Source organism: Camelina sativa, chromosome 14 (assembly GCF_030686135.1).
Source record: "Camelina sativa cultivar CO46 ecotype springtype chromosome 14, ASM3068613v1".
Taxonomy (NCBI): domain Eukaryota; kingdom Viridiplantae; phylum Streptophyta; class Magnoliopsida; order Brassicales; family Brassicaceae; genus Camelina; species Camelina sativa.
The window spans coordinates 7,778,795-7,792,071 of record NC_141893.1 but is presented as its reverse complement, the minus strand read 5'-3'; the positions used below and the strand labels follow the sequence as shown (position 1 = coordinate 7,792,071).

At 38.2% G+C, this 13,277-nt stretch overlaps 4 protein-coding genes across 6 annotated transcripts; 3 read left to right on the top strand and 1 right to left on the bottom strand.

The window, feature by feature from the left end:
* Positions 1–503: 503 nt before the first annotated feature.
* Positions 504–5,612, top strand: LOC104756141 (uncharacterized). 2 transcript variants are annotated; one of them, XM_087483269.1, is made up of 20 exons: positions 504–734; positions 1,547–1,588; positions 1,660–1,734; positions 1,971–2,021; positions 2,135–2,188; positions 2,287–2,391; positions 2,586–2,697; positions 2,786–2,831; positions 2,949–3,020; positions 3,139–3,201; positions 3,295–3,449; positions 3,537–3,601; positions 3,685–3,835; positions 4,115–4,220; positions 4,303–4,438; positions 4,537–4,601; positions 4,680–4,844; positions 4,923–4,995; positions 5,096–5,176; positions 5,277–5,612. In XM_087483269.1, the coding sequence occupies exons 1-19, from the start codon at positions 731–733 to the stop codon at positions 5,152–5,154; spliced, it is 1,599 nt and encodes a 532-aa protein (XP_087339395.1). In that variant the 5' UTR covers positions 504–730; the 3' UTR covers positions 5,155–5,176; positions 5,277–5,612. The 2 variants fall into 2 exon arrangements, with proteins under 2 accessions (XP_087339395.1, XP_087339396.1); XM_087483270.1 differs by having other exon boundaries at positions 526–734; positions 5,274–5,612.
* Positions 5,613–5,702: 90 nt separating this feature from the next.
* On the top strand, positions 5,703–7,666 carry LOC104740496 (uncharacterized). Of its 2 annotated transcripts, none has more exons than XM_010461112.3 (4): positions 5,703–6,212; positions 6,565–6,747; positions 6,848–6,907; positions 7,140–7,666. In XM_010461112.3, exons 1-4 carry the CDS (start codon positions 6,069–6,071, stop codon positions 7,431–7,433), a joined length of 681 nt encoding a protein of 226 aa, XP_010459414.1. In that variant the 5' UTR covers positions 5,703–6,068; the 3' UTR covers positions 7,434–7,666. The 2 variants fall into 2 exon arrangements, with proteins under 2 accessions (XP_010459414.1, XP_087339399.1); XM_087483273.1 differs by having other exon boundaries at positions 5,947–6,212; positions 7,094–7,666.
* Positions 7,659–10,435, top strand: LOC104743371 (cyclin-dependent kinase D-3). Its single transcript, XM_087483272.1, has 7 exons — positions 7,659–8,094; positions 8,245–8,543; positions 8,632–8,740; positions 9,186–9,311; positions 9,459–9,694; positions 9,773–10,030; positions 10,136–10,435. The coding sequence occupies exons 1-7, from the start codon at positions 7,984–7,986 to the stop codon at positions 10,179–10,181; spliced, it is 1,185 nt and encodes a 394-aa protein (XP_087339398.1). The 5' UTR covers positions 7,659–7,983; the 3' UTR covers positions 10,182–10,435.
* Positions 10,436–10,451: 16 nt separating this feature from the next.
* Positions 10,452–13,013, bottom strand: LOC104740495 (putative protein phosphatase 2C 8). Its single transcript, XM_010461111.3, has 10 exons — positions 12,550–13,013; positions 12,221–12,329; positions 12,064–12,100; positions 11,917–11,961; positions 11,766–11,818; positions 11,465–11,626; positions 11,296–11,379; positions 10,962–11,051; positions 10,818–10,865; positions 10,452–10,720 (listed from the first exon to the last, which is right to left on the bottom strand). The coding sequence occupies exons 1-10, from the start codon at positions 12,849–12,851 to the stop codon at positions 10,610–10,612; spliced, it is 1,041 nt and encodes a 346-aa protein (XP_010459413.3). The 5' UTR covers positions 12,852–13,013; the 3' UTR covers positions 10,452–10,609.
* Positions 13,014–13,277: the final 264 nt, after the last annotated feature.

The window sequence follows — 13,277 nt, the reverse complement described above, 5'->3', positions numbered from 1 at the left end:
TGCTGGGTCAATTAGTCGGACTGGTTGAAACACGGATCAATTAGTTTATTAGGTTGTTTATATTTTATGAATATAACATCTACTTTTCTATAAATATATAAACAAAACATATATAGTTAAGTATTAGCGGTCGATATAACATTCCTACTTTTAGTACACGTAGGAATTCTATACTACTAACAAAATACTTTCTAATTTCTATACTAACTAATATATCTATATTTGTAAGATTGTACATTTAAAAAAATACAAATTAAACATTAGTTATATATATAGTTAATCTATAAAATAAATTATATGTTATAAAAAATAGCCGGGGTGAATATCTAGTTGTTGTACAACCAAACAAAAAAGTTTGTTCACAATCATGGACTTGGGCCTTCCAACAAATCTATACGTACGATTGAGCCGCAAGGATCCATTAAGGCCCATCTTAAGTGATTATTAATTGGGTTTTGCGACGGGCCTTATATATCCTAACCGACGTCGTCTAGTGTAAAAAAGCTAGTGAAACTCGACACGTGAGTTTTTTCTTCGGATGAGAAAAAAGGAAAACTTGGCTACGCAAAAAAACTAAAGAAAAGGGAATATAAAAAGATCCACCTAGGCAAAAATTAGAGCCTCATAGAAGCGGCACTAGTTCATTCACGCGCTTCTTCTTCTTCATCTTTCGCGAGAAAACCTAGAATCCAGTTTCCTCCTCGTTCCCTTCGGACTTGTACAATCCGCCATGGGTAGGGGTTTCCGAGCTCTATGCGTCTTCTTTGTTTCTCGATTTCTCGATTATGCGCTTACTTCTTTTTGTTTGTTCGATCGGATCTTTTCTCCTGTTATTGGTTGAATGTTTGGTGTTCCGTACTGTGTTAACATCGATTGTAAAGTTGATTGATTCGTTTCTCTGTTAGTTAAATCTGAAATTGGAAGGAAGATTATCAGCTTGCAGCTTGTGTGATTAGGAATCGGATTAGGGTTTAGCTGATTGGTTGGTTTTAATTGGCTTGTGTAGAACTGACCTGGGTTTTTTTCTTTCCTCTTTGAAAATCGTGTTAATTTTAACTTGCAGATATTGTTCTTTGCCAATTTTTTTTGTTGGAGAGGATAGGTGTTTTTTTTTTTTCACAAAATTATTGTAGAAATTTCTGGATCTATGCAATCGTGGTTAAAATTGAAGTAAGAGCTGTATAGTTTTCTAGCATAAGAATTTGGATTATGTTATGGTTAACTGCAGGGACGTAGCAGATGGCTCAGCAGTGGCTTTATTCATTCATTAGTTGTTGAATGTTGTATTCTAACTGTACATATATGTTGTGGGATTGAGTCACCGTGATCTTCCGTTTATGTGAAATCTTAATGAGTCTGCTACCTTTAACTATTGTTTGATTGTGATTTTTGTTTCATGGGTGTTTAATATGCACCACATAGTAGCTGTTAGTCTGTTTCCAATAAATTATTTATTATGCAATTGTAGTATCTGGGACTTGTGATTCATTCATTCTTTTTTCTTTTTCTTATTTCCTGTCTCTCATACCATTTCTAAACCACGCAGATCTTGAGGCAGAGATCCGCGCATTACAGCTTGATTCAGCAGGTAATAGAGATAACTAGCTTAACAATATTTCTCTTATTTCAATGGTATTGAATTTGGGTGTGTATATGCAGATGAAAACAATGGTGGTGTCGTTCCAGAAGATCATAACTCTGTTGAAGTTGAGAAATCGGATAAAGAAGCAGAAGGTTTGTTGCAGCATGCCTTTTTTTTGTTTGTTTATAGTTTCTCTTTAATTCTGTTTAATTTTGCCTATCTGTGGGTTGCGTGCACACCTACCTACCGTGTTACTGCGGCTATTAGCCTATTACAACAGAAAGAAATGCACAAATGAAATGATTGACGTATTTCTAATACTGTGATGAGATTGAATACTAATATTGACATATAGAGAATAATCTTGGGTTTTTATCTTTACTTACAGACCTGAAAGATGAGGTGCAAGAATCAGTCCCAGTTCCTGACGAGCAACAAGGTTCCTGGATTATCAGTCTCCCTTTCTTTTTTTTTTCGCTCCAAATGAGTTTATTTTATCTAAGGTTTGCCACATCATTGAGTTCTTTTTTTTTTGGACTTCGGTGGTTTCAGCTTCTGAGGATCATGATGAAGTAATGCTTCATCCAGTGCATAACCCAGCAAAAGGTTCGTAGACTATCTTCTCATACTGCTCCCATCTTATCTCTTTAGCATTCTCTGCCTCAAGATTTATCTATCTTTCTGATATATATAATCAATTTTAGCTAAAGAGAAAGCTGCTCAAGAGAAGGCTGCCAAAGAGGAAGCTGAAGAGGAAGCAGAAGCAAATAAAAAGAGACACTTGAACGTCGTGTTCATTGGGCATGTTGGTAAGGCTATCTACTTGTTTTTTTTTTATATATATCCATCGGCATGTTCTTATTATATCTGGAGGTTATAATATAATCGCCTATGTAACATAGATTGAAATCCCCATTGGTCATGAGCGTTCAGTCTGTGTACGTTTAAGTTTATAATGTCTGACTTTTTGCTTTAATCTTTACACTACCATTTTATATTATAGATGCTGGTAAATCTACAATTGGAGGACAGATTCTTTTCCTTAGCGGCCAGGTGGATGATCGACAAATCCAAAAATATGAGAAGGAAGCAAAAGACAAAAGTAGAGAAAGCTGGTGAGTTCTTCTCCTGATTGGTTAAAATTGATAAGGAATGCCTTGTTTTCTTACTAATTTGCAAACTTGGTATTGCCCTGTATGCTAGGTATATGGCATATATAATGGATACAAATGAAGAGGAGAGGCTCAAGGTACTTCATGTGTTTATTTTTTTTTGCTAACAATTCGTCTGAGTTCACTTGTGTATGAAAATCCCATCAAGGTTATTGATTTTATGTTAGCTATGGCTAATATACTTCACTTGACAGGGTAAAACAGTTGAAGTTGGAAGGGCACACTTTGAAACTCAGAGCACTAGATTTACCATTTTGGATGCTCCGGTAAGGGATCAATATAAAATTTTCTTCCATTTATTTTTGTTTTGAGGAATCTGGATTGCCGCATACATGTTGGATGAGTTTTCTGTTCTAATCCCCGTGCACTTTTTGTTACTCATAGGGACACAAGAGTTACGTACCTAATATGATTAGTGGAGCATCTCAAGCAGACATTGGTGTGCTGGTTAGTCGGAGAATATATAATTTGTGGTCTGATTGATTTCTCTTCTCTGGTAGGAGGCCTATTGACTTCAATACCCATATCTCTCTGTTATAGGTGATTTCAGCTCGGAAAGGTGAATTTGAAACGGGATATGAGAGGGGTGGTCAGACACGTGAACATGTTCAACTTGCCAAAACATTGGGTGTGTCGAAGCTGATTGTTGTTGTAAACAAGATGGATGATCCAACTGTAGGCTGGTCGAAAGAAAGGTAATTACATTAACCTTTTGAATCCTTGTCATTGATGATTTCGTATCTTCTTCCATACACCTTTGTACTTATGTAAATTCTACGCAGGTATGATGAAATAGAACAAAAAATGGTACCGTTCCTGAAAGCCTCTGGCTACAACACAAAGAAAGGTATGCAGTGAATTGTAAACCTTAAAGGTTAACTATAGTCTAAGGGCATTTTTAATTTGTTCTCTTACTCTTTTGGTGTTAAGATGTTGTCTTCCTACCTATATCTGGTCTAATGGGAATAAATATGGACACGAGGATGGGTCAAACCGTTTGTCCTTGGTGGAGTGGCCCCTGCTTTTTTGAAGTCCTTGACTCTATTGAAATTCCACCACGGGATCCTAATGGTCCATTCAGGTGAACTGCCACTGCCTTCCTTTATTTTTTTGTTTCTCTCTCTTTTCAATATGTTTGTTGTTTGTTATTGATTATTGGTTGATGCATTTAGGAAATCCATGACTCGTGTTTCTGCACATGCAACTGGTCTAACTTTGAAAATGTCTTTATCTCACTTAGGAGGACATGTCTTTTGTAGTTTTTACCTCACTCTCTTAATTAAAAGAGAATTTATAGTTTGTATACTTGTTTTCTTATGTTGGAGACTCTGTTAATCCTAATCGGTTTTATGGATTGTAGGATGCCTATTATTGATAAATTCAAGGACATGGGAACTGTTGTTATGGGAAAAGTAGAATCTGGCAGCATTAAGGAGGGTGATTCCTTGGTTGTTATGCCAAACAAGGTACTTTCAGTTGTCTTTTTCCCCATTTCATACTTCTTTGCCAGCTTATTGTTTTCCTTATGACGTTCATGAATTAATGCAGGAACATGTGAAAGTTGTTGCTATATATTGCGATGAAGATAAAGTTAAACGTGCAGGACCTGGTGAGAATTTGAGAGTTCGTATTACTGGTATAGAAGATGAGGACATCCTCTCAGGTTTTGTCTTATCCAGCACTGGTAAGTGTGATGCTTTACAGTTGGCCTTAGCTACACGTGAATTGTCTTCTTTTCGTATGCTTTACCAATCTGGAGTTTATTTTTGTTGTCTGTTGCAGTGAAACCTGTCCCTGTTGTTACTGAGTTTGTAGCCCAACTACAGATCCTTGAGCTGCTTGACAACGTAAGGCACTCATTCTTGAATGTTTTTAATGGGTATATACAGTTTTAGATAGGCTTCATTATTTTGCTACTCCTGTAGGCTATTTTTACAGCTGGTTACAAGGCAATTCTCCACATCCATGCGGTGGTTGAGGAGTGTGAGATAATCGAATTGAAAAGCCAAATTGATCTCAAGACAAGGAAACCCATGAAAAAGAAAGTTTTGTTTGTGAAGAATGGTGCTGCTGTCGTTTGTAGAATCCAGGTCTGGTTTCTTCTATATTTATCTCTCACATACATTTATTCTTAGCCTTAGGTTTTATACTTGTATGTATCTGTGCAGGTTACGAACTCCATCTGTATTGAAAAATTTGCGGATTTCCCTCAACTTGGAAGATTCACTCTACGAACTGAAGGTAAAGATTTTAGAGACTATCAAGTGCAACGAAAAATAGATTTATTCATTCATCCTATTTTATGTGCATGGATTACAAAATTATCTGGGATGACGTACAGGAAAAACAATTGCTGTTGGAAAGGTGATTGAGCTCTCAAGTGCTGCCTCAAGCGCTTGATCCAAATTTTGTGAGAGAAAAGGTGAGGAGTCTTAGGATTTCAATTATTTGGAGAGCAAATGGGAGAACAATTTTTAGAATGTGGCTAACCTAAACTCGGGTTTTGTTTCCTTGAAAAGCAGGAGACGGCTTTCGGGTTGCACCAAGAGGGAGATTAGGAGAATGCTTCATGAATGATTCGGACTAAGAAATCTGATTTCCCTAACACCCAAATCCTATTCCTTTTTCACAGTGCACAGTTGAGGTTTGAGATTCACAAGCTGCGGAGAGGTGTAACCTGAGACCAGTTTTTCTTGATATTTTAAAGCTAGAGAGAATTATGATGACCATGAGTGAGAGTTTTCTTGTTTTTTTTTTGTCAAGTTCAAATTTACAGTTACTATGACTACCTCCCCTTTTGGCCGACGAGTCTTGGAGATTGCTATTTCATAGTTGAGGAAACACTATTTGTTCCGTAATACCTCTTAGTCAAGTTCGGTTTTCTAGCCTTCTCTCGTCTTTGCTCTATATACGACCTGACTGATGATGCAATGTCTTGGTTTGGTCAGGTCAAATCCATAACCTCTGTGTGCATCCAAAGTTCATTGGTATGAACCAAATTGGATTGAATCTGTTAATAACGTCCAAGGTTTTTTGTTACGAAGCCTAATTGAATTGAATCAGTTACATTCATTTTTATTAGAACTTGCACAAAATTGAATTGCATAAGGATTCGGTCCGGTTGTATTGAGAGAACGGTCGACACGAATAAATTTAATTGAAAGCCCCTCCCAGCCAAATAAAACTTGTGTGGATTACAATCGAACGACGTTTTTTTTGCTTTTCTTGTTTTTTTCTCTGAAAAGAGTTGTGGAAGAAAATGATAAAAAGAATGATGAAGGAGAAAAAGTGAGGAGCCTTTTAGAGACGAATCGATGATGGTCTCTCTAGCTTCATGGGTTTCGTCCCCATCTTCTTCTCTCTTCTTTAGTCGTGGCGAGAGATTACATTTGGTGAAAGCCACGATCGATGGTAGGAACCAGATTGCTCCGCCGGCAAAAGATCAAACCCTTACCAAAGTAAACACTTTCTTCATTTCGATTTGTTTTGTAGGCCGATGAAGAGTCGTTTCATAAAGAACTGAGTCTCCTACTAAGAATTTCCTGTTGTTTTTCACTACCAGCTGAGCTGAGGAGTAGTAAGCTTATAGACTTTAGTTTCTGGTCAAATTAATAACATAGGACTCTTGGATAAGTGTTATGAGTTTATTTCTAGGAGATAAGAGTTTCATGGAACCTTAGGTTTATACGAGTTGTGCAATTTTGGTTGAATTGAATGGGAGTTACATGAATAGTAGGAGTTATTTTTATCAAATGCGAGACTCTCTTATGGGGTTCTTCTCTAGATTCTGAGTTTATTTGTGAAATGCAGGAAGTACTGGAGAGCGTGAGTTTGTTAAAAACCGCTGCAAAAACTAGAAAAGTGGCAGCAGATGAGATTTTAGCTGCTTTTTCTGCTATTGAAAAGGCTAAACTTGATCCATCAGCATTCCTCGAAACACTTGGTGGAACCGAGTCGCCTGGACGAACATGGATGCTCATCTTCACCGCCGAGGTCCATTAGAAAATCATATTGGCCTTTTTGTTGTTAAAATGTTGTAGTCTTGATCTGTTCAAATCACTCACTTGGGATCTTTATATAACCATATATACAGAAGAAACTGAAGAAAGGTCGTTACTTCCCTCTAACCGCTGTTCAGAGATTTGATGCTGCGGTAAGTCTCTAGCACAGAATTGTATAGAGATTTGATTGATCCACTTATATATCCACTCACATACACTGCTAATATAATCATGTATGCTTGTCATTCTCGTTTTCGATTTGGCATCTTTCACGAGCTTTTCCAAGGCTACAGCTTAGAACTGCTTTGGGGTCTGATTGTTAAAGTTTTGGTTTGAAGGCCGACATCATTGTGGAAGTAACAAAACAGTGTGTTCTTGAATCAGGGGAAAAGAATAGAGAATGGGGTGTATCTTGGTCCATTAGGAGCATTGACATTCGAAGGAAGGTTTTCATGGAAGAATCGAATCTTAGCTTTCATCTTCGAACAGATCCGCATAAAGATTGGACCTTTAGATCCTCTAGAGATCAGTTTGGGGAAGAAAGACGCCGAGGAAGAGCCGAGCAATAAAGACCCTTTCTTCATTTGGTTTTACATCGATGAAGAAATAGCAGTAGCTCGAGGGAGAAGTGGCGGTACAGCTTTCTGGTGTCGTTGTCGCCGCATTGCTTCCTCATAGACTACTCACTCTTCTTCGACTTCCTCTTCTCAACTCTCAAGAGCTTCTTCTACTGTAAATGATGATATTTATAGATTACGAATCACTAAAACCGGATGCTTTAGTAGACAATGTAAAAACCGAATCGGTTTCTGATTTGGCTCGGACCGGGTTTGTAAGACATTGTATGTTCGAAACGGTGTCGTGTAAGTGCTTTACCTTTTTAAACTAATAGATTAAAAAATTAAAGCGCACTTAAACTACTTTATCCAGCTATAGAGAGTTTTGTTTCCTTTTTTTTGTTTTTTTTTTTCCTTTTCAATTTTTTTTCTTCTTCATTTGTTGTTTGTTTTCCTCGATTCGATTGCGTCTGCAAACGCGCCAACGGCTATTTTGTCCCCCCGGAGCCGGAGCTCCTTAACGTCGAAACCCTAATTTCCTCCATGTCCTTCTCATCGTCGATTTTACCCAATTTTGTTTGAATTTCAGAAAGCAATCGAAGTGTATCGAGTGATTTCAACGTGAAAAGGTAGAGAGAGTTTGGGGTTCGATTAGTGTGGGTTGTGATATTATGAAAATGACGGAGATGGAGCAGCCAAAGAAAGTTGCTGATAGGTATCTCAAACAAGAGGTTCTTGGGCAAGGTACCTATGGAGTCGTCTTCAAAGCCACTGATACTAAGGTCATTTTAATTTTCTTCGAATTTTGTTTGAAAATTAGGGTTTAAGATCTGTCGGTAGTACCAATTTATTGGGTTTTCAATTTGAGAATCGTGTAGGTGTTTAGTTCTGAGACTTCTGAATGTTACATTTTTTTTTTTTTTTTTTGGCAGACGGGACAAACTGTAGCAATAAAGAAGATAAGGCTAGGTAAACAAAGGGAAGGTGTCAATATTACAGCTCTCAGGGAAATCAAAATGCTCAAAGAGCTAAAGCATCCACATATAATTCTGCTGATTGATGCGTTTCCTCACAAGGAGAACTTGCATCTTGTTTTTGAGTTCATGGAGACTGACCTCGAAGCTGTCATCCACGATTCGAACATATTCCTATCACCCGCCGACATCAAATCTTACCTCCTCATGACGTTTAAAGGACTTGCTTATTGCCACGATAAATGGGTTTTGCACAGGTACTTGCTTTTTTTATTAAAGACCTTGCTTTTTTGTTTCTGTAATGCTGCTTGGTTTGGTACTGATTTATGTGTCGCTTGAGTTCAGGGATATGAAGCCAAATAACTTGTTAATAGGAGTTGATGGACAGCTGAAGCTTGCAGATTTTGGGTTAGCACGTATATTTGGTAGTCCAAATCGTAAATTTACTCACCAGGTATTCTTTTTCCGTATTGCCATTTTATCTTTTGGTGTACTATAATCAAATTGAATGGTAACACTCACTCGTAGGATATTAATCATATATGAAATGATCAAGGTAGTTTTTACCTGTAGTTCCGTGGATCAATGAGAAAGATTGAAGTTTCTTGTTGTATACTAATCCCTGCAATGATGAATTTTGTTGATGCTTTCACTTGATTTATGCTATCATCTGTCGATAATACAAAATGTGACATGTATTAAACAGTCTCAACTCAAATTACATGGTGTAGCAGATCTCTGACCTTAGCTATTTCTACCATCTTGTTTCCCTTTGAACACCTAAGATTACTATAGAATTCGTGAGAGCTTTCTTTCCAGATTCGTGCAATGCACCTCATTTTCTGTTGTTTCTAGTTGTTTCAATATCTTCATATCTTGATTCATCTGATGATGCACAGGTGTTTGCTAGATGGTACAGAGCACCAGAACTTTTGTTTGGTGCAAAACAATATGGTGCTGCAGTTGATGTTTGGGCAGCTGGCTGCATATTCGCCGAACTTTTGCTACGCAGACCATTTCTTCAGGTTAATAATCTTACTCAACTAATCATGGCTAACAATAAAACTTAGTCCAATCATCATCTCTTTGGAATGTTATACTCTGAGACTACGCAATTACTTCTTTATCAATAATTTTTCGGTATGCTTACTTATTCAATTTCCTTTGTGCAGGGAAACAGTGATATCGATCAATTAAGCAAAATATTTGCTGCCTTTGGAACACCAAACGCAGATCAGTGGCCTGATGTCACAGACCTTCCAGATTATGTAGAGTATCAATTTGTCCCGGCACCGTCTCTACGTTCTTTATTCCCAGCAGTTAGTGATGATGCTCTCGACTTGTTGTCCAAAATGTTTACCTATGACCCAAAGGCTAGAATCTCCATTGAGCAGGCTCTAGAACACAGGTGCATAAAGTTCACTATCTATTTTTAGGCAAAGTAATATAGCCTTCTGCTCTAACATCTTTGCTTTCATTTTCTCAGGTACTTCACTTCTGCACCTGCTCCTACTGACCCGGCTAAGCTCCCGAAGCCAATTCACAAGCAGGATGGTATATCCTCTGACGGTAAACGTGAGGCCATTACAGTGTTATCACCACCACGTAAGTTTAGAAGAGTGATGCCTGAGCGTGGGAGGGTTGATAGTTTGAAGTCTCATGTTGACAAGGATCAACAAGCACCCATGTCATTAGATTTTACCATCCTTGTTGAGCGACCTCCAAACCGGCCAACTATCACCAGGTAAAAAATACACCGCCACTGTGTGTTCTAATGTCAGTTGTTATTACAGTGTCTCTAGATTGATTGTGTTTTGATGGCTTATTCTTCTCCTTGTTCATTTTGTAGTGCTGATAGAACCCATCTGAAGAGAAAACTCGATCTTGAATTCTAATAAGACTGTTGGTTTCGCACTCTTGCCTCGTTCTCCAATTTCATGTTCTGGTGAGACCACAACATTGTTAAGTTGTCAATTTACTGCTGCTTGTGTAAGCTGGCGATTTATACCTTTTCATTTTTTTAGCTTAATTACAAATCAGAGGGATCCTAAATTCACAATGATAATATTTTGTTGTCCAATAGGGTTTATTCATTGTAAACTGATCATCCTGTACTATGCCGTCTATGATTATAAAGCTTTCTTCTACTTTTGCTTCTGGGAATCTTTTGCACTACAAAGAGAACTCTGTTTGATTACCCCAAGAATTTTAATTGATCCATTGACAGCTCAACAAGAGTTAACCAACACAAAGCTTATAAATCTCATACAAGCCAGAAAAAACAGATGCCCCCCAGGCCACAGGTGCGCAAGCTCTTCTTTAGTCATCCACGATTGAAGACTATCACGATTGCTGTGCAATTGTCTTTGCAACGACGTTCTTTAACAGCTTCTTTTACCAGACGGCGACTTATCATGCTTACAGGCAAGCCCTCCTGCAAAATAATAGCTGTTAGCATCTAAGAAATCTCTCATTTAATTTCCCTTGCATTCTTTAAGACAAAGTGATTTGGCAACTGTAGGTATTTTTACCTTCAAAAGTTTCTGAACAAACCCAACAGCATCACTTGGTCCAAACACCTGAAAACGAATGTATTGTGTAGATTATATAAGCACCAAACTTTGAATATAAAAGACACATGCAATGTTCTTATAGATAACTGACGGAAAGCTTACCTCCCACAATCCATCGCAACCAAGAATCATGAAGTTTTCTCTTTCAGTTAATTCAAATGCATGAATGTCGGGAGTTGCAGTGACGCCAAACTGGATTCAGTAACTTGTGTTAGATGCTAATTTTTTTTTTTTTTTTTTTTTTGTCAACTGTTAGATGCTAATATCTCATAAGATTTCAGGATGACTAACAAATTCAAGACAAAATTAATGTCTGGAGTTGCAATATGACACAGAGCAAGGTTCGAGAACATGTCGAAAGGATTTTGCACGCAAGAGCTAAAATGTCACAAGGATTATGGGCTCAAGATAAAGTAGGAAGCCATAGGATCATTACCTTCTTGAATTGACGATCACCAAAAGCCCTAGAAACCTCAAGACGCCCTTGTAACCGTCCATTTGAGCTTATAACACCACCTGACTGTGAAACCCAGACTAAGTTATTAACAGACCATAGTGTAAGCAAATTTACGGAGAAATCACTTTCTGGCTCATCAAAGACTAACCTTTTGAATGCGAGAACGCTCTTGTGGATATATCGCTTTGTGCTCTCTCGTCAAAACAATTGCTTTGAGTGGAATACATACTTCTGTATGACTCTCCGATTCGTTGGTAGTAGCGGATCGTGCCAAAACAGCTTTAGCATCACCAATATTGGCAATAAAAACCTAAAATGCATGACAGTGAATGGGTGTGAATACTGGAGAAAAGTTTAAGTAATTTTACCAACTCTATGATAAAACAGAGTCAACATATTCAATTCCTAACGTGGATGGACCGCATCACTGCCATCCCAACAGTCAATACCTTTTGATCAACTATCCAGACACATACTGCTGTGGCGCCATCTAGCCATCCACCTGAACCAAACAAAAAGTTCAGGGAGAACCAAAAGTTTGACACATAGGTGCAGAACATATAGCTGCGCGAAAACCTGTCACAAACATACAAAAATCACCTGAAACACTTTCTTGCAGGAGCAACTCATCGGTCTTCCGGAAACCTGATAGCAAAGTTGCTTTCACAGTTCAGAATCTGTGGATCTCAATAGCCAAAATGACACAACTAAAAAGCTTGAAAAAACTTATAAAGTGAACTCATATACCTTCAAGAATAGCCTTTTTAGCAACTTTGACATCCAGCTGAGGCAGCAATCCAACATTTTGACAGAAAAGAAAGTGAAGTGAGACCGAGTAACATCAAAAGAGTCTTGCTTTGTGATAAAAGACATTAATTAATAATCTGAACCAAGTTAAACAGACCAACTCACGTGGTAACCCAGCTGAAAGAACGTTAAGGTGAAGATGCTTCTTAGCAAACTCTGCTGCTAAACGACCTCCATGCCCATCATAAATGGCAAAATGTGCACACCTTCATAAGATGCAAATCATTACAGCAGAGTCTGTAGTTTTGTTTTGAAACGAAACCCACAAGTTCACAAAACAAGCGGAAACAAATGATTTATGCCAACCAAATCAAAGCCTTCAATCAACTTTGCAACACAATAAGACCAGGATCTTCCTAATTCCAAGTCCCACAGAGTGTCCTATTATTACACTAGATTCAACTGAAAGCTTGTTTTTTGGTTTACCTTAGTTTCCCTGGGATATCCAAAGAAGCGTCAGGCAAAACTACCCAAACATCTTCCATTGTATGTGTAGCTCCTTTGTCTTCAGCAACATCAGCTTCAACCATAAATTCATTCTTCTCTTCAGCTACACAGCTCGGGCTATCAGAAAGGGCGGCTACGGCTTCTCCTCCGCCGGAAATCTCCAGCTTCTCATCCGATGTATCACATTCGGTGTCCTCTGACTTCTTCTCCTTCTTCACCGGTGACATCAAATCCTCGCTGGAAAACGAATCAGCCGCGTGCTTGTGATTCGGGTTTTCCATTTTCTCAGTTTGTTTCCCGGCAATAATCTTGTCGCCGTCGCAAGGATTTGTGACACAATTAGCGCAACACCAAAGTTGAAAGAATTTACAAGTTTCTGTATATTTTATTTTAACCCCACCATTTGAATTAAAATTTTGGAACCCATTTTTTGGTTACACTGCAGTGTGTTGGTGTTGGATTTCGCTAGTTAGAGGCCCAATGGAAAAGTCCACTAAGAAGTAAACCTCAACCCAGCAAATGGGCCCGACATGGGCCCAGGAAGAAAGCTCGAGCTGAAGGGCGAAGTCAATCTGGAGATGAGGTCGGGAGGTCGAGGTCAAGATCGCGGGCGAGATTACAGGAGGAGATTCAGGAGGAGTCGGGTTCATGGTTGAGTTTAAATATTCAGCTTTTGTAAAGAAAAAGAGGGTAATTAAAAGGAGTAC